Here is a 25017-nt window from a genome sequence, read left to right as displayed (position 1 = left end):
TAATTCCCCTTTTGAGTGTGGAAAATACTCTCATTGTTCTTGTTTTGTGTGGCTCTTTTATAAAATTTTAGCTTGTAGGTGCTTCAACCTTATTTTTACTTAAAGTTGTTGGTCTCCTTAATGATGGCTCCCTTGTCTCATGAATTTTGTTCCTAAGGTTAGTACTGCTATTATCTTAATGCCCGATTAAGGTTAGTTAAATAAACTAAGTTCTCTTGCCACCTTGATAATTTTCGGCCTTTCTTCTCCTTCACGGGCTAGTGTTGTAAAATCCAGCAACTGTTCCTGCTCAATTCCTTCTATGGCTATTCTGTGATCAACTACTCTGCTGAACTGATTATTTTCTACCCAGTGCTTTACACTGTCTAGCACTATAGAATCCACATTTATGTAATATGATGGCCTTTGTCCACGTAAAAGCTGAAATAGAATCTTTCCAAAGCTATGGACATCTGCCTTCTCAGTTAAGTAGCCCATAAGGGCCTGATCAGGTGCAAAGGTTGACACTCGCCACCCCACCACAAATCCCCCCCAAGCCACACCCCACACCAACCCCCCCACCCCCACGATGCCCTCTACGTGTGATTGACCTTCATGAATAGAATTAGACAGTGAAAAATCAATCAGCTTAGGAACATTGTCCTGATCTAGTATGGTATTTGAAGATCGAATATCTGGATGGATAAAAGGTCTGGAAAGTGCAGTGTGGAGATATGCAACTGCATTGGCTAATCCATTGCAATTTTCAACCTGCATTTCCATGGTAGTTGTTGATGTTGTGGTCCACTAATATCAGAAGAAATACAGCTACAGAAGGTTTTTTTGCCTACAAATTCATAAACTATAGTTATATGTGTAGTCTCTAAGCAGCATCCCAAAAGCTGTAAAACATTCTTGTGGACACTCATTTGTGAACCGATCACAATATCTTTGAAACTCATGTCTGCAGTTAGTTTAAATGGATGGTTTATGTCATGCATCTTCAGAGAGACCAGCCGGTCCTCTCATAGAGAAAACATTGTTGTTCATCATAGTTGTTTGTTGCTCTCCCGAGCTCCTTTGTGGAGAAGCTGCGGATAGGATTACTTCTGCCATTATGAAAGGCAACGGCCAACGAGCTCTAGTAATAATATCCGTCCATTCTCCATTAATAAAGTGTGATCCACTTTGAACTCACCCTTGGCTTGCCTCTTACCTTTCCAAACATGCAGTTGTCAAAATTAAGCCATATGTAGTACAGATATGTTCCTATTTCAAGTAGTTTGCATATCACCAAATTAAGCAAAGCAAAAGAAAACAAATGCTAAATTCAACAATTATTCTTTGTTAGATGTCCTCCCTAGTTAAATATATACAGAGAGAAAACACCCCGCCATAAGAAAAGGGGGGCAAAAAATCCATTCAGAGTGGCATAACAAATTCAATTCTTTCTTCATCCCAACCAGAGAGTGTTTTGAATTAAGGGAAATAGTTGGAGAGATGCTTATTACCTAATTCTTAGGCTCACAACAGATTAAGACAGGTTCATGTTCGTGCCATTTAAAACAAAGCGCTGCAGAATCTTTCATGCCTTGTTGACTTTCCAAAAAAGTTGAAACAAACTAGAAGCTGCATAAATATCTGCCTGAGGCTAGGCTAAGAGGGTGATACTAAACATTTATAAATTTGTCTGAGCTCTCTGGCCACTTCAATCATTGTTGGCCTCTCACCTGTTTCTTCAGAGAAGCATCTACGGACAAGTCTTGCAAAATCCAACAACTGCTGCTGCTCGATTCCTTCTTCAATTATTCTATCATCAATCACACCACTGGATTGATTGTTCTCAGCAAGGTGCTCCAGGCTATCCATTCGTATGGTAAATGGTAAGTGTTCTAATTTTTTCTTTCCACTTAAAAGCTGTAGTAGAAGCACACCAAAGTTAAAAACATCAAGGGTAAGAAGATACTTAGATTCAAACTCTTCTACATGTAATTGACATTCAGGAATGGATATGGATAGTGCAAAATCAATCAGTTTTGGAACGTTGTCCTGATCTAATATGACATTTGAGGATCGTATGTCCCGATGAAGGATCACTGGTTTGGAAAAGGCAGTGTGGAGATATTCAACTGCACTAGCTAAATCGACCGCAATCTTCAACCTGCATCTCCATGGTAGTGGCTGACATTGTGCTCCATTAGCATCACAGAGAAAATCAGATAAGATTCTTGTGCCTACAAATTCATACACTATAATAGGATATTTGGTCTCTAAGCAACATCCCAAAAGCTTTAAAACATTCTTGTGAGCACTCATTTGAGATCCAATGGCAATGTCTTTGAAAATCTTACTCAAAACATCAATGCTAATGTACTTCTTCACAGAAACTGGCCGATCTTTTAAATAGCCTTCATACAAGTTGTAATAGTCAGCACCCCATGTTCGTTCAGGATAGGTTTCTGTTAACATTTGGAGGACTGTTTCAGAGTAATCTACAATTGAATTAAAGTTGTCATGACTACGCAGAAAGCATCGACCTTCACCGTAGTTATTGGTTGCTATCTTCAGCTCTTCTGCAGAGAAGTTTTGAATAGGGTTAGATTTGCCATTACAGAAGGCAATAAGTTCCTCTAGTAACATTGCCCCATTCTCCATGAAAAATGTCTCATCATTTGATCTCTTCTTTACTTTGAAACACCAATTCATCTTGCCTGTCAATTGAAACTATAAGAAATTACTACTACTAGCAGTACAGGAAAAGTGCATAAAGAGGATCATATCAGAAAAATAAAGTAGGAAAAAAAAGCAGATTTTCTGTTGATAGCTTGGACCTCATCAATCCTAGTATTTTTATATCATTTGAGTTGCTGAACCTAGACATCGACTTGGTCAAGCAAAATGCGTATTGTTCAGCCCATTTTCCTTGCTTCAGATAGTTCTCCATGCGAACCATGCATGCCTATTGACCTTTTCTTTCTTCTTTAATAAGCAATTTTTTTTCTTGGATAAGTGCTTAATTTTAAAAGTAGCTTCTTCAAGATTTACTGAGTTTAAGAATCCAGTTTAATTTGCACCCCAAAAAAGTAAAAAAGCTTAGTGTCCGGTTATTTTTCTACAGAGAATCCAAGAACAAAACTGATAAAACTGCAAAACATGCAACTATAATAAAAATATTTTGGCGCGTAAAGAAAGTACCTGTGAATGTTTAATCCGAAATCAAGCAGCAAAACAAGCACCAGATTCTAGGACTCAGAAAGGGAGTTTGCATATAGCACAAAATCTGAAGTAGGTAAAACCTGCAGCTGCAGCAGATGTAGGAGTCTTCCCAGGCATCTGTGGAATTCCCACGTACAGTCTAATTTTTGATCAGAAGTGCAAAGCTTTGATTGCAATGGTCTGAGCCAATGGCATACGTGGGTGAAACTAACTTCCATAAGGAAAACATAATAGTTTTATTAGAAAAAGGCAGCTTCCGTAGGCTTCACTCTTCAATAATTACCGAATTCTTTGACTCAAAACATATTAAAAATCGGGATAATGTCGTGGAGTTTTGGTTTTGGATTAAAGCTCTTGGTTGTAGAAATTCTTTGGCATATTAATAATTCAACTTAATTGTAGTTACTGTACTAGTCCAAAATACAACGAGCTTGAGATTTATGTTTCTATTGGTTAATGAACAAAGGTAAATATATCTTTGCCCCCTTTGGAGGAAAATCCTGCTCTCTTGTTTGGTGACATTTTTCTTACAAGCGTGTCGCATGTTGAAATAGGACTTGCATTGAAAACCACGTTAGTTCATGCTATTAACCTTAGGATCATATGTGACTATTTTGTCTTAAGACAGCTAGCCTTCTGTCAAATTATGATAGCTATGCATCTAGTGAATGACTTATGTGATGATTAGAATGTATTCTTGTGCCTAGCTACCGTTCAAAGCTTAATTGTTAAGTTTTGCTATGTATACAAACTAAGTCAATGCATATCAGAAATATGTAGCCTACTGTTATAACGAAACTATCTTCACTTGCTCTGTTTCATACTTATCCTACATCTACTAAAACACAACATCGCAAGGATGCAGCCGTATAGCAGTTTTAGCCTGCCTCATAAAAGACATAAAACAGTTCTTGTATAGGTAGAATACAACAATTTCATATCTGATAGAACTTTTCATGGCGTTTAGAAACAAATGGTTGCAGCATATTGATGGATTCATCTGCTTTCTTGTTTAGGACAAAGTAAGTGGATGCAACCGAATTTCCATTCAAGATAGGAATGCCCCAAGAGGACAATTTGGATTTCTTGATCTATATTATGTGGGGTGGGTAAATGCAAATTTGAAATTTGCGGCTTTCAAACCTTAAGCTGGATAAACTCAAGTAGTAAAAGGGTCAATGCTGTACTCCTGGATAATTAGGGTAAGACTTCTACATCTGCTGAAGCTGCAGGTTTACCTGCTTCAGATTTTGAGCTATTTGCAAACTACTGAGTCCTAGAGTCTGGTGCTTTTTTGCTTCATGATAAACTAGAGTATGATTATTTGTTATCTGCAAATGTTCTGCATAATGAACTCTGCTGTATTCTTCATTCGATAGATGATAAATTCAGGACAAAAAATTCCAAAATTTCAACGACATGACAGGTAGCTTGCTCTATCTTCTCTCTTCAATAATCGCCTAATTCTTAATCTCACAACTATTAAAAAGGTAATGACAGATTAATTTTGAGTTTTGAATTTAGGATCTTTTGTATTATCGGATTTCTTGTGCACATTAAACATTAACAATTTAATAACATGAACATTCAGTTTTTGTTGACTAAACACTACCCAAGCTAAACATAAGGTTTTAACAGTGTTAAAAATTTCTCCAACAACACATCGATCTCAAGTTCTAGGCTAGTCTATATTTGTTGGAGAACTTGAATCTCTGCAGTTTGTAATGTGGACAATATCCTGCGTAAAGCTCCTTTGATTAATCCGCCTGAGCTCCTTTGCCACATCAGTCATTGTTGGCCTATCTCCTGCTGATTCGCAAATGCAGTTCATGACAAGTGCTTTAAAAGCTTCCACTTGCTGCACTTCCTCAAGCAACATCTCTTTGAAAATCATGGGATCCAAAATCTCATCGAAGTCATATTTTCTAACGTAATCTGCTATATAGATTCTTTTATTGTTTTCAAGAGGGTCTTTGCAGATTTCTTTTTGTCCAGTCAAAAGAATTAACATAAGAATACCAACGCTACAAACATCCTGCTTAGCCATATACTCAGCTGTAGTAAGTCCCATTATTTCTGGCACTTCATCCTTTACATCCACTTCATCATCAGAAAATGACCTTGACACAGAGAAATCCGATAGTTTGGCCGTACAGTCTTCACTCAGGAAGATATTCAAGCAGCGGATATCTCTATGGATGATAGGCTTGGGGAATGCAGTGTGGAGGTAAGCAACCACATTGGCAATGTCCATTGCAATTTTTAATCTACATCTCCATGATAAAGGCTGAAAATGACAGTTATTATTCTGCCTAGAAACTTGATCACCAAGATTTCCGCTCTCTGCAAATTCAAATACTAGAGTAGGAACTTTAGTCTCTAAGCAGCATCCCAACAACTTCAAGACATTCTTATGGACACTCATCAGCGATGCAACCGCAATCTCATTGAAAACAACTTCGCATCGTTCAAAATTGCCTTTAAACTTCTTAATGAGCACTGGTTGGTCTCTCAGAAGACCTTTGTAGAACTTGTAAAATCTATTCTTATGTAAAACTCGTCGCAGGTCATAGTTGTTTGTTGCTCTCTTGAGCTCCTTGGCAGAGAAGCCACAAATAGGATTACATTTGCCATTACAAAAGGCAACGAGCTCCTGTAATAAAATGCTTCCATTCCTTATGAATGCTTTCTCTTCTTTGGATTTCAGTATTGTCCTAATTCTCGAAAGCAGAGTCATCCTACCTGCCCACAACTAATGTTCATAAAACAAAGTAAATAAAAGTTAGAACGAGAGCACATCTCCAAGTTTTTAGCTCACACACTGGCAATCAATAGTATTCAGATTTAGAACACAGTTCTTATGGAGAATACTTTCAACTACTTTAATTATTGGACTTATAACCCTTGCTGAAATGACAAGGATTCGAAAGTAAACTGCACCGAGAAGATCACCTCCGAGCCATAATATATCTCAAAAACATCCTTTCCAAATAACAATTACTGACACAGAGATGGACAAGAGATCACAACCATTCACTTGCGATGTTAATTGCTGCAAACAATATGAAAGCTATCTACTGCTAACTGATTATCTATTAGTTATAAAAGATGTTCATTTGGTCTTTTGAATACTCAATTACTTCTTGTTAAATGAGACAAGCACAAGTTTAGGATCAGGGAACTAATAGATGTTACTGCTAGTAATACCTATTCAGATTCCAGCTCATATAGGGTTTCTTCAAGTATCAAAATTATTTTGCTTGACTAAGCTTGATTTGGATCCAATTAGCAGACTCCATCGGTTAGTTACCTACCTTACACAAGGAGAAATAAGACTATGAACTGAAGGATGCATAATCCAATTCAAGGTGCTTGCTACCCTTCCCTAAAATTTTATTAACTCAGTCGTAACATGATAACTGCGCAGATTTTTCTATTCGTAAGTGCACAAGGCAGAAACAAACACAAGAGGAGTACAATTAGATACAACAAAGCAAATTTAAATCATCTATTCTTAGTTCTTAATCAACAACAAAACATGAACACAGAAAGAGAAAGTATATAGGAAGAAGTAGATAGAATGAACATATATAGTGCTTAAGCTAAAGATTTAACATTTGTGAATAAATCTTTGTGTGGGTTTATCAAAAGGAAAGGGAGAGAGTACCTCTAAATGATTGGTCTCAGAGGGGGGATGTTAGAAAGTAACTTAGGTTTTAGTAAAAACTGTAGCAGTTTAAGCCAAGTTTGAACTCAATCATAAATTACCCATTTTCTTGTTCACTCCTTTAGGTTTACCTAGAGCTGGCCACGTCAACTAACTGGGCCTAGCCACTCAACAAAGTCCACTCCCCAAGGGTCACCGTTTTTCTACCGGTTGGTCTCTGTCATTTTTGTTTTTGTGTGTAAATTGCTTTCAATTTCTAATACTCCTGTCTTCATTTATTCATTCTTTTCAATGGATGGTATATATTTCATTGCATTTGCTTTCCATCATTGCTTTCAATTACTAATACTCCTGTCTTCTTACTTTAATTTCAAAACAACAAAAAAGTTTCATATGTATTTCAACCAATGCCACCCTTTTGACCTTCAATGCAGGCGAAATGTTAGCAGATAATGGCATCACAAAATGGCTACTAGAGAACCATTTATGTGTTAGTTTCTTTACGTTGAATGCGAAATTTTAAATTTTTTATACAATAACAGTAATTGTTATTTATATAAAAAATTATATATCTATCACAAGAAAATTATCGGCCAAGATACATGTACCTTAGAACTGGATAATTGAATGTGCATGCATGCATAATTGATTCAATTCTAGTGGAAAGCTCTTATTCTTCATACGGACAATCATTAGCAGTGTACCAGTAGGCTCATACACAGTGCAGGTCTTATCTTAAAAAACTAAGGCATAGTTTTTTCCATAATTTGGCCTACACTAAGTAAATTTTGACTGATCTCAAGTGCAACCACTACATCAATAACATACTCCTACAACAGTGTCTTTTCCTTTTGCATGTAGGCACTCACCATTGTCAATTTTAACTTTGTACCAGTATGAGGAGTCCAGATTGATGAATAGTGCAGCATTTGGTGTCATGTGGTTGGTACAACCACTATAAATTAGCCAAGTCTCACTCTTTTTGTTTGTTGTGCTACTTTTTACCGTGAACAATTGTTCGTCTACTGCATCAGCCTTGTCTGTGACTTGTGCAGGCTAGCTTTGAGGGTTTGTTTTATTCTTAAAAACCTTTTCAATGTGTCCTAATTAATTGCAGCCTCTACATCTCACTCCTGGCCTAAAATTTTCTACTTGGTTCATTTTCTTGCAATGAGGGTATTGAGGGTATTTGCCTTTTCTACCTTGTAGTCTGCTGTTATTTTCCCTTCTTCCCTTTGTCTTTTGTATCACCATAGCATTTCTTTGCGTTGCCTTCAACCATAGCTTTGTCTCTAAATTTTGCATGCAATGCTGTCTCTATTGTTGAATTAAGAGGTGCATTGAAGACTCTCTCAAGACATATTATTAACCAAAGGTCTATGCTTTGTTATTTTTGTACCATGACGGCTGCTTACTCTCAAGTTTATGACAGCTAAATAGCTTACTAATGTAAGGGTTAGCATATAATTAAATATCTACATACTGTACAAAGCTTGCCATATCCGTTTTGTAGTATATCTCTCCTTCTATGAATGAACATCAGAAGTAGCCTTTTGTTAAGAAAAAATACTTCACTTACTATGTTCTTCATGCTTGTTTTTTAATATGCTGTGTTGATCCTACCTCTATTCAAAAAAACAACATGATATCAGAGCTTTCATGGTCTTAAAGGCCTATTAGCAAACTTGGAAAACCTTCACAAAAAAAATAAAATAAAATAAAAAACACTTCTTTATCAGAACTTGGCTTCAGGTGGTAGCACTTCATCCCTTTCACCACTAGTTTTCAATGGTGAAAATTATGTTGTTTGGACAGTCAAAATGAAGGCCTTCCTTTGAGCATTTGACTTCTGGGAAGTAGTTGAGCAAGGAGGTGAGCCTCTGGCACTAAGAGCCAATCCCACCATAGCCCAAATAAGACAACATAGTGAAGATATGGCTAAAGGATACAAGGCCTTGTCCTACATTCACAATGCTGTGACAAACATCATTTTCACAAAAATCATGGCTTGTGAAACGGCTTGTGAAACAGTTAAAGAAGCTTGGGACAAGCTCAAAGAAGAGATCAGTAGCAATCTTAAAAGAAAAAAAAAAAGGAAAAAAGAGAAAAGAAGAAAAAGCTCAAATAAGAGTTTAATGGTTTTGATAGAACCAAGAAAATGCAAGTTATAAAATTAATGAGACAATTTGAAGTGCTGAAGATGAAAGAGGATGAGATAGTGAAGGATTATGTGGATAAGCTCATGAAGATTGTCAACCAAGTAAGGCTTATAGGAGCTGAGTTGTCAGATGCAAGAATTGTGAAAAAGGTGCTTGTAAGCATTTTTGAGAGATTTGAGTAAAAAATTACAGCTCTTGAGGAATCAAAACAATGATGATCTTATAAGAGTTGGTTAATGCACTTCAAGCTTTTGATCAAAGGAGATAGAACAAATTAGACTTGAAAAGCACATTGAGACAGCTTTGCCAGCTAGGTTCAAGGACAAAACAGTCCTAGAAAGCAATGGTAAGAAGTCTTATGGTGACAAGAAAGACAAAGATAGAAAACCTGTTACAAATCAAGAAGTGCAAGGTGAGAAACACGGGTATCCTCCCTGCACCTATTATAAAAAAAGGAAATCATTCAGAGAATTTTTATTGTTTTAGGCCTAATGTCAAATGCAGGAGTTGCAATAAGTTAGGCCATGTTAAGAGAGTTTGTAAAAACAAAACAAATCAACAAGCTCAAGTGACAGAAGAAGTTGAGACAACAAAAGAATTGTTGTTCATGGCATCCGAGGGCATTTTGGAAAAGTTTTCAGAAACTTGGCTCCTTGACAGTGCTTGATCAAGCACATGACACCAAATGCTTCCATATTCTCTTCCCTTGATCAATGTCAGTTTGAAAGATTTGAAATTGGGAATGGAGACTACTTGGAGGCTATAGGCAAGGGTACAATTGCTATTTCTACCCCTGCAGGCACCAAGGATGTCTCAAATGTAATTCTAGTGCCAAGTATTATCCAAATTTGCTTAGTGTCAGTCAATTAATTGACAATGAATATTCTCTATTGTTTAAAGACAAGTATGCATTATTTTTAAGCCCTCGGGCAGTGTTTTGATGACTGTTAAAATGAAGAACAAATGTTTTTCCTTGGAATGGCATCAATTAAGTTTGGTTAAATTATGTAATTAGTCCCTGTACTATGCAAAAAGTATGAATTTAACCTGTGTACAATAATTTGTGTGAATGTGGTCCTTATACTTTGTTAATTTATTAATTTCAGTATCTAACTCAAACATCGTTAAATTTAATCGTTAAGTATATTGATGTGACATTTTTGACTAAGCTGACGTTGCATTAATAGAGCTGACGTCATATAATGCTGACATGACAAAACGTTTACCTAGTAAATAATTGCTCTCTCCATGTAAGTTTAACAAAGAATTAAAAAAAATCACCTAACCCTAAATTAAAAATTAAATGAGATTAACAAGAAACATTAAGAACTTAAAAATACGATATAAGAGAGAAAAAAAATCTACAACCGAAGAGGGAAGAGAATAGAATCAATTGGTTTTGAATCTGGAATTGAAGGTAGGGAAAATAATAGGTTTTCTTTTTGAAGATTTAACTGATTTTGAATTAACAATTTTTCATTGAAAATTCAATCGGTTAAATACAAAGGCCTTTGATGAGAAGCATCAGTTCACATCAATTGCCGCTGCCAAAGTTGCTTTTTTGGATCAGAAGATTGGTTTAATTGAGAAAATAAATGCTGGCACAACCATGGTGAACAACAAAGTGTGGGAAATGGACTAGAAGTCTCAAGTTTCCGAGAAAACCAAGTCTGCATTTGCAATTGCTGAGCAGATAGTCAGCACTAGATCTGCTACGTGGTTAAAAGAAATAAATATAGATGAAATTGCAACAAAGTCTTTATATTAACCAGTTGAATTTTCAAAAAAAAATTGTTGATTCAAAAACTAGTTGAATCTTCAGAAAGAAAACCCATTATTTTCCCTACCTTTAATTCCAAATTCAAAATCAGTTGATTCTCCCTCTCTTGATCGTCCCTCTTCAACAGTAGATTTTTTTTCTTTCTCTCTTAATTGTTTTGTTTTTTTGAAAGTTCTTAATGGTTTTTTGTTCATCTCATTTAATTTTTAATTTAGAGTTAGGGTGTTTTTTCTAATTTCTTTGTTAAACTCATGTGAAAAGTTTAATTTTTTTTTACAAGATAAATGTTTTGCCATGTCAACTTGATCAAAATACTACATCGACATACTTAACGATCCAATTTAACAGGATTAAAGTTAAGAACTGAAATTAAAAAATTAGTAAAGTAAAATGATTCAATTCACACAAATTATTGTATAGAGGCTAAATCTATACTTTTGCATAGTATAAAGATTAATTGCATAATTTAACCTTTAAGTTTAAATGTTGTTGAAAAGGATGAACAATTTGACATTTTTGGCTTGCGACCTAAAAGTTTAAGGTCATTGCAACTATACTACCCTGAAACTATTAAATTCTAAAATTTAGTGACATATATGCCATCCATTCATGTTCATGAAGCTATCTGTGAAATTTGTCAAAATAATGAAACCTTCAATGTTGATAATAGGAAATGCATAATCTTCTGCCATCTTAGAAAGTTACTATCATCAAACTACTCCAATTTCACAAACTTAGAGTCCAATTCTCTTAATGTTCCACATGCGACAGCCATTGTTGAGAAGAAAATAAAACCTTAAGATCGTTAAAACACCGAACTGAAAAATGTAGAATTGGCTTCAAGACGTGTATCAATACCACTATCTTTAAGATTTTATTCGTCCCCACTTATAGATGGTGTTTGGTACTTTTCAATATAATATGATTACAAATAATGTGATTGTAAACAATGTCATTGTAAGCAATGTGATTGTAGGAAATATAACGTTGCAACATTTGGTGTACAAGTAAAATTATGATTAAAATGTAAGATAACATTGCAGCATTTAGTTTACAAATACTTTGCTAGAAATGTAATGTCAATTTCTAGAATTATTCATATTTATTAAAATGCCAGTTTAATATATTTGTATTTTTTATTGTTAATTTTTATATAATATTATTTCTTAAATATATTTTTAATGTTATATGTTTTATTTTTATTTTATTATAATCTTATATATTTTATTTTTATTTTAATATAATTTTTTATATTATATATTTTATTTTAATTTTTTTTCCTTTAAAAGACAATATAAATTTTATTGACAATTACTATGACTACTAAGAATAATTAAAAAACATTCTCGAAATCTATATATAAAAAAAAAATTATAACATTATAAAATATTTGTAACAAAATAACAAAATTGAAGGGTAAATGTCTTTAAAAACATTGTAGAGAGTAATGCAATCTGATTGTATTGGTTTTGGACTGTAATTATATTTCATCGATTGGTTGTAATGTGATTACATTGCAATCTTGCAATGGTTTGTTGCAAAACAAATATTGCAATGTAATTTAATTCGGCATATTACGAGAAATGTGTTCCCATTTCCTTCATACCAAAAGTTACTATAGTGTGCAAAAAAGTTACCGATATATAAACCTCGAAGATATAAGGAAGCTAGTGATTGACGGTATTTTGTACAAACAATATATTCGCTAAAGTATAACAAGATTATCAAACTTCTATAAATTTTTTCTACGGTGAAATGATATAAAAAAAAAAACTTAAAAAATATTTAAGAAAGGAAGAAAAGATATTAATGTTTTCCGTTATACGTTCTGTTGTTAAAAGAAGGTTCTTTTCATTCAAACAGTTACAATTGTTGATCTTTTTCAACAAACATGATTTTTTTTTTTTATTTCCAACATACATAACCCTTCTTTTATTTTCTAATTTCCAACACTTATAACTTTTACTTTTATTCTGAAATGAGATTGTATCCCATATTCATTTGAAAATGTCCAACAATTTTCTTATCAGTTGTGTCTTGATTTACGATGTTATTACACTTGAGAAGGTTTAATAATGGATTATAAGTAGATATAGTTTAGGCATTATCAGGACCTTTGAAGTGCTTCATTCTGTTGATTACAGAAGTGCTTCGTTGCTCTAAGCTTGGAACTTGGGAATCATCACTGAAATCGCTTTTAAAAAATTGTCCTAATATTTTTATGTTGTAAATCAGATTTTGACTGCCCAGTCAATCTTAAAAATAGAAAGAAACATATTAGCTACTTCTTTTCAATATCTTACTCAAAGAAGGCATGGATGCATTAGCTGAAATCATCTCATTTTTACAATTAGTTGATCACATTAAACTTTTAGCATTATAATTACAATAATAGTGAGTGTGGATGCATTAGCTATGATCAATTCAATATGCAGGATATTGTTCCTTGAACTTCTAAGTTCTAAACTAGGCTTTTCTTTTGAATTTTGAACTTTTGATCTTTTTTGTGAACCTTACTGCTTGCTCGCAAGCTATAAGATTGTAGCACCTAGCTGCGGCTGTAATTGACATTAGCGTTTAGGTATGCTGCAGCTTCTTGTTGTTGCTACTCACAAGCAACCAGCAGAAAGTATGGCATGGAATTCATTGACTTTCTGATTTTTCTCCTTAATGTCTCAGTTTTGAAACTAACTGCATGGTTCATGAATGTTTTCTTTTGGAATAAAGAGATTAGCAATTATTCTAGCGATAAGCTAGACCTGATTGGGAAGTATCAGGTTATTTGAGGTTAGCAGCAGGGCATAGTAAAGTACAATGCAGAGCAGCCAATTTTGGTATTTAAGTTATATTTGCTAGCATTCTGGAGGAAACGTCTTTTTACTTCTTTACTTTCTAAGCCAGAGCGCAGAAGCAGAGGTGAAAAAACTACAGTTGCTTTACAGAGTGATTGTGGTTTTCATTAAGTTAGTGGTTGTTAACTTGTTGCTGTAGTAGTTGTGACATTGCAATTAGAAAATACTTTCCCCTTTTCCAACTTTCATCCGATTAAGAAAGAGAATTTTGTCTCATAGATTAGGTGGTATTTTGGTGTTTAGCACTACTATAGTGATACATGATGATGCTGTGATCAATCAAGATGTGAATATGGTGCAGATGACTATTGATAGATCCAGAAAACTTGAGTTCCCTGGAACATGTTTTTCGAGTCTTCATCTGGTTATATGAGCAGGAGAAGGTGATGAGCAGCAGGAGAGGTGCACGAGGAACATGATTGTTGATCCTTGATGGTGCGAGAAGTGAAGATAATCATGTTTTGCAAGTTTGTCCTTGGTAGCAGCCGAAATTTGGAGGGAGAATGTGCTAGCCAGCCTGGTTTGCAGCTTTGTATGGATACCCTTTCAGGAGTAGCTGAAGTACGTGTAACTGTAGTAGGAGAGGTACTCTCAATGGGAATGAATTCTCCTTGGACATAAATCTGTGTCTGTTTTCCAGCATTTGGTATCTTTGGAAGGCAAGGAATTGAAGAGTTTATTATAGTAGGAAAATAACTCTTGATGAGGATGTTGTTTGTATTGCCAAGAGAACAGCTAAGGAGATTTTTGGTAGCTTTTTAGCTCAGAGACATGGCAAAGTTGACCCAAATCATAAGCTTTATGACAAACACTGTTGGTAGTGTGATAGCACAGAATACACACTGTGGGGTTCATATGAATGCTGGAATTGAGATTGGTGTAGCAAGTGCCAAGTTAAGTGCTGATAAAGCATCATCACACGACAGAAGCATAAAGAAAGAAAAGAAATAAAACATATTGAAGCAACTATTTATTGATAGGATTGTATCAAACCTTGGTGATCACAAAGGCATCAATAACGAGAATAAAAGAATACAAACGACAAGTCTGATATCTTCCTTAGTAGCTTTAGCTTCCTTGTCGATAACGTAAGATTTCACTGCCCAATTTTCTATAAAATTAAATTAAAATTTAAAAATTCTGGGGTGTGAAAATGAAAGAAGAAAATGAATAAAGGTACAAATCTCGATGAATCTATATACACATAATTAGAATTTCACCCAAAAAAAAATTTAAAATTAAAATTGGAACTCAATTCAAAAAGCATTAATTAAAATGAATTCAAAAACCCTAAAATTCAAAGAAAATCAAGAACCAAGCACTTAGTTTTCTCTCGACTCAATTAGGAAGAAATTAATAAACAATTCAAAGGATGTAACATCTAAAGATTGAGGATTTGTAAATTCTGTTACTATTATGATTAAAAGTAATTTGAAAGAAATAAATTAAGCAAATGCTATGCAAAAAAAATAACTAATCAATATATAAACAAAATTTTATATCATTGTGATGTTAGGAAATACATCTTAAAAATGAAGATTTAACAATTTTAATAGATATTACATTGTCGATGTTCTAGCTTCATTATACCATACCTTTGCGCTCTCTACACTGTTCCATGAAATTGAACAAGAGGTTAATTAAGGTTTCCTTTTCCTTATTGCGCAGCAGGCATGTTTTAGCAGTACTACTCAACACTCCTTTCCTTGCTAATTCCTCCTTCGCCTCCACCCTTCCCTTCAACACTTGCCAACGAAATACTTTAACATTATAAGATGCGAGTCCTGCCCGTATTTGCTTCCAATAATCTTTGTGCTATTGTTTGTCGTTGCCAACCTGCACAAAGACTTAACGGAATATTTACCACATGGTGATAATTTCCATATCACCTTGTCCTCTAACTTTTCACACATTATGAAATTCTCCAAGGTGCAGAGACAGAAGTGTTCCGCTATTCCTTCTCCCAATCAAATAAATTTCTTCTCAACTCAATCCTTCACTTCCAAGTATTGTTGTCCTAGAACCCGAACTCAATTATCTTTCCTATCTTATTTATTATAAGTGCAAATACTCTTACAAGACGTACCTAGCTAAGCCTCATTCCTTCAATCCATTTGTCATTTCAAAATAAGATGCTTTTCCAGTTTTTCACTGCAAAACCCAACCCTCATGTAACATGACAAAAGAAACAACTGTTAGGGGATAGGTGGCTAATAATATTCTTCCAAATGATTGACATCTTCCTGTTGCCTTCCGGAATTAGTATCATATTAAAAGGGCTTTCTCCACTATGATGGACCTCCAAGGGCTTCATTTTCATACTTCCATATTCACTTATTCAACAATGCTCTATTTTTGGTCTTGAGATCAATCACTCCAAGACCCCATGGTCTTTATAGTTGCAAACGCACCCCCCATCAACATAATGAACTTTCCTTCCTGAATTTTTATTTTGAACAACAATTTTCCTTCCTAAAATTGACTTGTCTCCCAAGAATCTTCGTTGAATTTTTCTGAGCTACTCAACCACTCTCTTAAGAATTTGAAACAGAGACACGTAATAGATTCGGTAAGCTCCCTAGCACCGTCCTGAGCATTGTCAATCTACCACCAATCGATAATAGTTTCAATTTCCAACAAGCTAGTTTAGCTTCAAAATTCTCCACCACCAGGTTCCAAATTCTCAGAGAGCTTTGGTTACCTCCCAACATAAGCCCTAGATAAGTACTCTATTTTGGATATCTATCTTCAACTCCGCCATTACTTGAAAGCATCTCAGAATTCTTTTGATGTTCACCAAATTGTCCAATTGCGATTTGCAAAAAAACACAATCATCCGCATAACTGTAGGTGTGAGATTACAAATCCATTTCTTCCAATTGACATTCCATTGCACATTCTCATCTCCACTATTTTATTCATTACATATGTCATCGTTGTTTCTTTTTTTCTTATTTAAGATCAATGTCATCTTCTATTTTGCATGCCGATTACTTGCTGTTTGAGCTTTTTTAATGATGCCAAAAAGTAATTGCAAAACAAATGCAAGCAATGATCTCCCTATAACATGAGAAATGAAGTCATTAGAGATTGTATTGCAACTTAATGCAGCAGTGATGATGATGGTGTTGATACATTTCCCGATTGGCGAATGAAATACAAAAGAAGACTTTCCACCATATACAGCATCTTTCTACTGTTCTTTAACAATGGCAACAGAAAGGGTAAGTTTTGAAACTGATCTAGACTGTCTGTGTTTTTTCAAGTTGTTTGTTTCTTTTTCTGCCCACTTAGCTTAAAGTTATGTATTCGTTTCTTTTCCTGGCCAGTTGTCTAAACTTTTATCTTCTCAATGTATAGTTGATTTAACTGATGATACTGAATACATTGATTCAAGTCCCCTCAAAGTGATAGTGTTTTCTTTGAAAGTTGTTGAGACCATTATATTTCATGCTACAGTGTTGATTTGCATGTTGGAATAGATTACTTTTGTGATTATTGATATTGTTATATATAAAAAAATTATCCCATTCGAAATTAAGAAATTGTCACATATTCTATTAAGGTACATTTAAAAAAGATTAATAAATATGTGATAAATAAAAAGACATACGACAATATTTTAATTTTCTTTGTAGGAATTTAAAATTTTTTCAACAATATATAGAATAATAATCTTATTATACAATAATATTAAGATTTAATTAGATATCTGTTTGAGGGATGAAAATATATAAATATTTTTAGCCTTATTCTTGCAGTACTTTAGTGGTTTGTTGAAACTCTGCAATATTACACCATTAATGTTATAATGACTCCAAATTAATTCAATTACAAAATTGAATTACTACATGGTAATTTTCATTACACTGATTCACATGCTTATGTTTGCTTCATTTAGTAAAAATAAAAGGTGAGGTAGTATAGACCTACCTACTAAAGAAATAACAATGTTTTTTATGAAGTTTATTCATGCTAATGGGATAGATTGATTCTCAATTAATGATGTGAAACAAGAATCAAAGATCTCAAAGATTTTGTGGTCCATGTTAATTGAAATCCCCCAAAAAAATCAGCAGCACACAACATAAGATTTATTTTGCTGTATAAGAGCAAAGAAGAAGAACAAGAGAGCACACGAATTATAGGAAAATAAACGAGAAAAAGAAAAAAGATTTATGCTGCAAAAGGGAGGGACAAGCGAGCAAGCGGTGGCTTGTTCACATTGCCCACATGCTTTGATGTAGTAGTTGCCTGTCCCTGAGGGGGCACGTACTTGACAGGGTTCGGCCCCACGCTCACCGCCTTCTCGCATCGACAGCTCAACAACCCATTCCCTGATTTCTTCTTGCCGCCATTGCCATGTGCTGCGATGCTCACCTCCTCCGCTTCTGATACCCCAACAGACCCTCTCTCAAACCCCTCTGCGGTTGTCACGCTCCAGTCTATGCTCGCCTCGCTCGGCTCGTAGCACTCGGTCATCACCGGCGAATACTGACAGCCGAAGCCTGACCCGTTGGTAGGCCCTGCTATCGATCTTCTTGCATTAAAGCTCGAGGAAGCCTCGTCCAACGCATCTCGAAGATGGTACATTGCATATGGCGTCGTCTGGCCCTGAGTGGTTGTGGAGAAGCTCTCGATTTCGAACAAGTCTGAGCTGGTATCACTGCCAACATCATCGTCTGTTATGGTTGTTCTGGACGCCAGTTTCTTTGAAACAGAAATAGATGATGATTCCTCAGAAGGTCGGAACACCTCCAACGAGTCTCGAGCTGTATCCTCATCATCAACTTCAAGAGAATTAGTATTATTTCTATTCACTGCCATTTTCACGTGGGATGATATTGGTTGTTGATTAAGTACTGGAAACGTGAAGCCAGCAGTCCCGGAACCATTACTTATCATCAGGGGTCTTGCTGTTGCTGAGGCTACCACACGCTGTCCTAGGCTAGAAGAATGAAACTGATTCTCTAATGAGATCCTCTGAGGATTACAAGCTAGTAGTATCTCTTCCCGTTTATCCCCCCAGCTTGAACTTTTTGTACCCAAACTTTTCTGATCCTCTAACTTGAGTTTCTGATTCAAACTCAAGGATGTTTTGGGCTCGACCTGAACAGATTTCTTGCTAGAGCAAGGGCACCTTCGCCCCCAAAGCCATTTTATTGTACCAGTGCCAGTGGCAGACTCTTTTTTCTTGCCATCGATGGTAGGATTTTTCATGGTCATAGACACCGCAATGGCACCAGGAGGATTTGACAGCAAACCAGTCTGGCTATTCCAGCTAGCCTCTGACGAAGCCGTTGGTGTTGCATGGAAGGAACGAACTCGGTAAGTCCTGCCAAAACCGTAGCCGTCAGTAGCTGATGAAGCAGAAGAGAATCTGGACAAGGCAGAGAGATCACATCCGTCTGACGAAATGCGATCCAGATTGGGAAGGTTAAGGGGGGACACCCTTTTGCACACTCTTGCGTCGTTGTTACTTTCGTTGAAGTATCTCTGGGCATCGAAAATGCTAATCTCTGTATCCTCATCTGCAGATACATCGACTCCAGGGGTGCTTTTCCGGTGCGGAAATGAAACGTAAGAAAGGGAGGATTTTAGCTCCAGGGCATGTTGTCGAGAGCCTGCTCCTCCTCCATTAACAGTTGTCATTACTCTTGGCTGATCCATCAGTAATTAATCAAACCTGAAGAAGAAAAAAAAAAAGAAGGAAAGGCAGCAATGGACATATGGCTGTAGAATTGCCTTCTGAAATTCCATATTAGCAGGTATATGTAGAGGTTGGGTACAAAGTTGTCCAAAATATCAATCATACATACATACTCCAGCAGTTGAAATTATCTACCAAATAAGGAAACCAACATTCGCAGATTTATTTATTTCCATATAAAGGGGTTTAAAACTTTAAACCACAACCACAAGATCCAAGATCCTGGACCCGCAAGAGAGAAGGGACCACAGCCAGCAGATGATCTACATCCATCAGAATGTCCAACATGCCATGGAAAATTATTGTAAATTATCCCCACAGAAATGTCTGATACATAGTCTTCTTTTCTTCATCTTACAATTAAGTTATAACCAAATTTGATCCTATTTTATGTATATGGATGATCAATAAATTGATTAGATTAGTCATGTGGACTCTTTATCATTTTGGTGTTATTGTGGAAACCAATTCCGCAACTGACAAAAAACCTTACAGGATAGGGATGTGCAAGACAAGTTGGTGACTTTATCCAATCTTGAGAGGCATGATTGATTTTGGGAGCTGCGCTGTTTCTTCTTTGTTCTGTATTATTTTTTCTCAATCCTTCCATATTAGTATTTTATTGTCCTAGAAAATAAATACCACTCATTCATTTAATACATTAATTAATCATCTCTTTTGGGTCTGGGCAAATAGGTGGATCGATCATGCATTATTTCTCAGCACTTTTTCTCTTGAGCTTGTTTAAGGCAGGCAGCTTTAAGCTATGCGTACCTCAAGCTACTTCCATTGCTTGCAAAGTCCGCATGATTATACTTGGAATTCATTTTATGTTATTTCAAATGGAATCCAACTTTATAATTGGGAAAAACTTGAATTAATTATTGACTATTTATGAGTTATTTTTTTATTTTTTATAATGTTATTTTCTTTAATAATGTATGATTCGATTATGTGTAAATAATGATTAAAAATAAATATTTATTTTTTGATAAGAGAAATTGAACACTTCAGTGTTTTCATGTTTTCAAAAAAAAAATACAGAATTGAATAGAAAAGTGTAGTGATTGCCTTAGAAAAAAGTTTGTTCATTATTGTTAAAATTGCAGCCATATTTCATCGTGTAAATGGGTAACTCTTACTTAGCACGTAGCAGATCCTATGAGTTGCGCAAGTCTTTTCAAGTCTATGAGATGATGGTTTTTGTTATCTTCTTTTTCGAACTTCAAGTTAGGAGGTGCCTCCATGTGTTTGGGTTTCATTCAAATACGGATTTAAACCTAACTTGAACCTTTCGAAAAATAATTAATATAATTGAAACTTTATTTTCATATTCTGTAAGGTCTGATCAAGCATTTTCTGGAATCCCTAACAGCGCGTTTGGTAGGGAGAATAGCATTCCCATACCATTCTGTGTCTCTTGTTTGGTTGTCAAATAAGGTGAGGAATAGGAATTCCTCAAATTTGTCTTTGGGGAGGGAATGGCTAATATCCGTCTCCCCCTTGATATTATCTATTCCATGATCAGGAGAATAAGTTTGAAATATTATTTGACTAAAATACTCTCAGTTGATTAAAAAATCATGACTCTGTCTCATATAAAATTTATTTTTTTTCTCTCTCTTTCTCCTTCCCCCATCTTCCTCAGGACTTTCAGTCGCCCTTCCCCCGAAAAGCCTCTCCTCTCTCAGTTGATCTTCGACCGTCTTCCTCTCCTCTCTTAGTCGGCCTTCCCCCGTCTTCATCTCCTCTCTTAGCTGGTCTTCATATTTTGTAAGGTTTGATCAAGCATTTTCTGGAATCCCTAAAAGAAATATATATTCAATGGCACTAATCTATTTCTGAATATAACGCTTGATAATATTTATATTAATAATTTTTGTATTCTAATAATTAATAACTAAATGTAATCGATCTTCTTAATTTTAGTAAACTTCATACTTATAATGTTTGTACGAATTTGAAATGCCTTCTGTTGTTTACTCTTAGGATTTTTATCCCATAAAATATTTACGGGTTTTAATTATTAATACGAGCTCATTTTAAGTAATTATATTAAATTAATTATTTTTTATTTATTTTCTTGTTGATTTTAGTTTAGTTTAATATTTTATGAAATTATTACAGTTTGTAAATAAATTTATATAATTGGCTCGTGTACATTTGATTAATTATGTTTTTTTTTAAAATATATAATTCAGTGAGCATGTATCAATTATTTAAACATATTTGCATGTATAAAAACTTCATCACCCGTGTAAATAGCATAATTTATTAATTTTCCTTCTTTAAAAGGATCTGAGCTAAGTATGACAAATAGACCATTAGCCTCTGATTATATAGTTTTGCCAGTTTGTTTATGCTTCCAAGCAAAATTCAAACAAGACTGATTGGCTTTCCCTTTATGGAACCCAACCAAATGGTGGGACGAAAAGATTGTTCTATTTCGGTTTGTTTAAGTTATCATTCACGTCATGTTGAACTTCTGTTAAATAGTTTGTTACTCAATTAAGAGGCAAGCTCTCAATAATTATGACATTGCACCTCGGTTCTGGTTCAAGAGTTGAGTACATAGATTTCAGATCCCTTTACACTACTTCTCTAGCAAGGAACTCCAGAAGGGTGTGATTCCCGAATCCTCAACTCTTTCACTGCTCTGCCAACAAAAGTTTGACACTAGAAAAACAACATTGCATCTTGCTTCAAGACACACTTCAAATTCTGTCAGCACTATAGTCCTAACTGGAAACTCAAGATACGGTGTAATTCCTGAATATTGAACCCTTTCATTGCTCGGCCAACAAAAGTTTGACGCTACAAAGATATGGTAATAGGATTGCATATGTTCAACACATAATTCCATTACAAGGAGTATATCTTTCTTTCATGTTCATTACAACCTACAAGTCCTAATTATCACAAGCAGGTGACGCTAACGAACAAGAGTAAAATACCAGATGAACAGCATGTTTATTTCCTATCACACCTTATTACATATAATGGGAAAAGAATTAAGCGTGATGTATGAGATGAGGAAAAAGAAGAGAGAAATATTAAGGCACTCGTAGAAAGAGGGGATAACAGTATGATTGGCAGTATGTTTTCGCTTAAGTATCATATATTTAACTGAACGTTACAATGACAGGACGAGAACAAAGAGTTCTCTCCATTTACAGAAACACAACACAACACTTGCATATTTGTATGTCTAGCGATGTGATGACGATAGACAACAGCAACTTCTAGCACATTATTTAAGTGAAACCAAACCTTACCACATGCCCCAATTCAACCTCAACTCAGCAATACAACACTCAATGCTCTTCACCTGTATCTCTTAAGTTTTACCAAAATTGTTATTCTTGCTAAGGCAGAAATATCAGCTGGAATAGTCTGTACAACACAGCAAGCAAGCAAGCACACAACAGGAAGCTTATAACCCATCAAAATAGACCCTCAAAGAGCCTCGTGATGCAAGAAGAGAAACTCACAGCCTCATGAACTATCTTGAACCTTGAATATAACATCTCTGCCTCCAGAGTCTATGATACAGCCTTTAGCATGTCCCCTTCAACAATTCCACTACCAAGCAACTCGGATGGCTTCTGAAATATAAGAGAGAGAACAAGAGAGGAAGATGTAGAGGCAAAGTCAATTTAGTCACCATCTTAATTTGAGAGAGCAAATAGAACTTGTGGATTTAATTAGGAAATCATCAAACCATAGCAAAAATTATGATGCTATTTACACATAAGAATCACGCGAATACATTCTAATACAATTTTTTAAATTCAAAATAAAAAAGCACAGATTATAAATCATCCACAAAGTTCCACATAAAAAACCATTTATTGGGAATTTTTAAAAATAACATAAAAGACTTACATCAATCAAAGACAAACAGATTAACAGTTAATCAACTAAAATAAATTGGATTATCTCAGCTAGCTCAATTAGCCATCATCTCATTATTTGCGGTCCACTACACGATCCCAGACTCATTAAAGCAATTATGTTAACATCATTGGCGAGACCAAGATATGGTGGTATCAATAGCTATAGAGCTCCAACCACCAACCACCAAGCACCAAGATATGGTGGTATCAATAGCTATAGAGCTCCAACCACCACCCCTCCCCCTCTTTCACAAATTTATCAGTCTACGTGTGTGCCTGCGCATGTCTGTATGTGTACTTCAGAATATTGAATTCCAGAATTTAGCAATGAAATTCTCAGCCATCAAAATCAAATGCCTGTTATATGCAGCAACAAACTAATTACATATATGTTGATTATTTGTCTCAAACTTCACAGGTAGCTAGCATCTGATGAAATCAAAAACAAGAGTCTCAAACGAGAACTCATTAGAATCACCAAGAATCTATTAAGAGAAAGTAAGCAAGATTGTGAAAATAAATAGCGTATTATAAAAGTAAAATTAAATCAATCTAAATTATAAAAACAGACAAGGGAAAAGTATCATCTACAAGTGAGAAGCAAGAAGCTTTATGCAGAAGCAACCTGGGAATCTGATTGAGTGTGAGAATCATCAGGATCAACGGCGGTGCAATCACGGGGACTCTCAAACAACGACAAGGAGAACTGTTTATCAACGACGCCAACGTCGAAGTTGATCAAACCGGAGCTGGGATCATCGACGCGTATGCTAATGACGGGGAACCAAAGGAACAGCTCCTGCTGCGTCACACCGGATAAATTCGCGATCTTCCCGAAAGATAAGACTCCGGAGATGATGAAATCGTAGTGGAGCTGGTTCTCGAATTTGGCGTTGCAGGGTTCGGTTAGGTTTACTTGGAAACGGTGCGTTTCGGGGTCGATTGAAAATTCGGTTATGCCCTTGGGAAGGAGACCCATGGGGAGGCCGTTGCGTTCCAAGTGGTCGTAGATTGAGGAAGGGGATGATTGGGCGGTGGGAAAACTAAGGGAAATGAAAAGGAAAGTTAAGGAAAGTGCGGGAAAGAGAGAGAAAATTGAAAATCCCATGTTTGGGGCTTCTTTTCTCTCTCTTTTTCCCCAAAAAGGAAAAACAAATCGATTTTTTTGGACAGAGATTTTTGGTTTATGGATGATGCTTCGATTGGTTTAAGGTTGAAGCAAAGGGAACGAGGAAGGAAACCAGAACAGATTTTTTTAGAAGGGCTAGGATTTTGTCTGCTGTTTGGATGAAGATGTCCAACCACGCGCCCACTAGTAGCGTGAACACGCGTTTGATAGCGTCAAAAAATGAGAATCCTCTTGTCCAAGTAATTGCCAATTTGGGATATATTGCAGGCGCCACTGTTAAAATAAAGGCCACTGTCAAAAGTGGGATACTAAACTTTGTTTGTAGCATTATTTACAAGTCATATGTTTACGACTAAATACTTTAGATACACTGAATTTTATATATATATATATATATATATATAGTGAATTACATATATAAATATTTATATAATTTTTTATTCATAAATTTTTTAATTTTTATTTTAAATTAAATAAATTTTTTAAATTAATAAAAATATAATTACCTTCGATTAAGTAAAATTAATCATTGATTTTAAGGGTTTTTTAGCCCACAAGTTCTTAAGATTGTACTAGCAAAACATGCACAAGCAATAACACATCTCTCGCCTAGACATGGACGAGATTAA

General features: G+C 35.2%; 5 protein-coding genes and 1 long non-coding RNA gene across 9 annotated transcripts; 1 reads left to right on the top strand and 5 right to left on the bottom strand.

Annotated features, from left to right (window-relative positions):
- Positions 1-192: 192 nt before the first annotated feature.
- Positions 193-1568, bottom strand: LOC148762851 (serine/threonine-protein kinase ZRK7-like). The gene is given in 5 exon segments (XM_088806651.1): positions 193-731; positions 734-1003; positions 1006-1114; positions 1116-1195; positions 1508-1568. Coding segments are annotated over 5 exon segments (1059 nt in total).
- LOC18599289 (serine/threonine-protein kinase ZRK1-like) lies at positions 1305-3385 on the bottom strand. Of its 3 annotated transcripts, XM_088806589.1 has the most exons (3): positions 3175-3385; positions 2523-2690; positions 1305-2438 (listed from the first exon to the last, which is right to left on the bottom strand). In XM_088806589.1, exons 2-3 carry the CDS (start codon positions 2683-2685, stop codon positions 1636-1638), a joined length of 966 nt encoding a protein of 321 aa, XP_088662715.1. In that variant the 5' UTR covers positions 2686-2690; positions 3175-3385; the 3' UTR covers positions 1305-1635. The 3 variants fall into 3 exon arrangements, with proteins under 3 accessions (XP_088662715.1, XP_088662714.1, XP_017976704.1); XM_088806588.1 differs by having other exon boundaries at positions 1305-2703; positions 3175-3384; XM_018121215.2 differs by having other exon boundaries at positions 1305-2690; positions 3175-3382.
- A 161-nt stretch (positions 3386-3546) lies between these two features.
- Positions 3547-4604, top strand: LOC148762850 (uncharacterized). Its single transcript, XR_016026367.1, has 2 exons — positions 3547-4114; positions 4212-4604. It is a non-coding gene; the product is annotated as an uncharacterized LOC148762850 (long non-coding RNA).
- A 100-nt stretch (positions 4605-4704) lies between these two features.
- LOC18599288 (non-functional pseudokinase ZED1-like) lies at positions 4705-6991 on the bottom strand. The gene is made up of 2 exons (XM_018120796.2): positions 6863-6991; positions 4705-5947 (listed from the first exon to the last, which is right to left on the bottom strand). The coding sequence occupies exon 2, from the start codon at positions 5930-5932 to the stop codon at positions 4877-4879; it is 1056 nt and encodes a 351-aa protein (XP_017976285.2). The 5' UTR covers positions 5933-5947; positions 6863-6991; the 3' UTR covers positions 4705-4876.
- A 10688-nt stretch (positions 6992-17679) lies between these two features.
- PKS4 (phytochrome kinase substrate 4) lies at positions 17680-19856 on the bottom strand. Its single transcript, XM_018120728.2, has one exon. The coding sequence runs from the start codon at positions 19321-19323 to the stop codon at positions 17830-17832; it is 1494 nt and encodes a 497-aa protein (XP_017976217.2). The 5' UTR covers positions 19324-19856; the 3' UTR covers positions 17680-17829.
- Positions 19857-22463: 2607 nt separating this feature from the next.
- LOC18599285 (uncharacterized protein At5g01610-like) lies at positions 22464-24510 on the bottom strand. Of its 2 annotated transcripts, none has more exons than XM_007029194.3 (2): positions 23885-24510; positions 22464-22965 (listed from the first exon to the last, which is right to left on the bottom strand). In XM_007029194.3, exons 1-2 carry the CDS (start codon positions 24365-24367, stop codon positions 22906-22908), a joined length of 543 nt encoding a protein of 180 aa, XP_007029256.2. In that variant the 5' UTR covers positions 24368-24510; the 3' UTR covers positions 22464-22905. The 2 variants fall into 2 exon arrangements, with proteins under 2 accessions (XP_007029256.2, XP_017977775.2); XM_018122286.2 differs by having other exon boundaries at positions 22464-22968; positions 23885-24508.
- Between the last annotated feature and the right edge of the window lie 507 nt (positions 24511-25017).

Source organism: Theobroma cacao, chromosome 5, assembly GCF_053813885.1.
Source record: "Theobroma cacao isolate CCN51 chromosome 5, ASM5381388v1, whole genome shotgun sequence".
Taxonomy (NCBI): domain Eukaryota; kingdom Viridiplantae; phylum Streptophyta; class Magnoliopsida; order Malvales; family Malvaceae; genus Theobroma; species Theobroma cacao.
This window is presented reverse-complemented; position numbering and strand designations above follow the sequence as displayed.

What these genes read in the sequence shown, in the direction of transcription:
- LOC18599289 (XM_088806588.1), bottom strand. Translation starts at nt 2,685, where the DNA reads ATGAATTGGTGTTTCAAAGTAAAGAAGAGATCAAATGATGAGACATTT.
- LOC18599288 (XM_018120796.2), bottom strand. Translation starts at nt 5,932, where the DNA reads ATGACTCTGCTTTCGAGAATTAGGACAATACTGAAATCCAAAGAAGAG.
- PKS4 (XM_018120728.2), bottom strand. Translation starts at nt 19,323, where the DNA reads ATGGATCAGCCAAGAGTAATGACAACTGTTAATGGAGGAGGAGCAGGC.
- LOC18599285 (XM_018122286.2), bottom strand. Translation starts at nt 24,367, where the DNA reads ATGGGATTTTCAATTTTCTCTCTCTTTCCCGCACTTTCCTTAACTTTC. An exon ending in ACACTCAATCAGATTCCCAG is followed by an intron (nt 22,969 to 23,884) that starts GTTGCTTCTGCA and finishes CTTATATTTCAG; the next exon opens with AAGCCATCCGAGTTGCTTGG.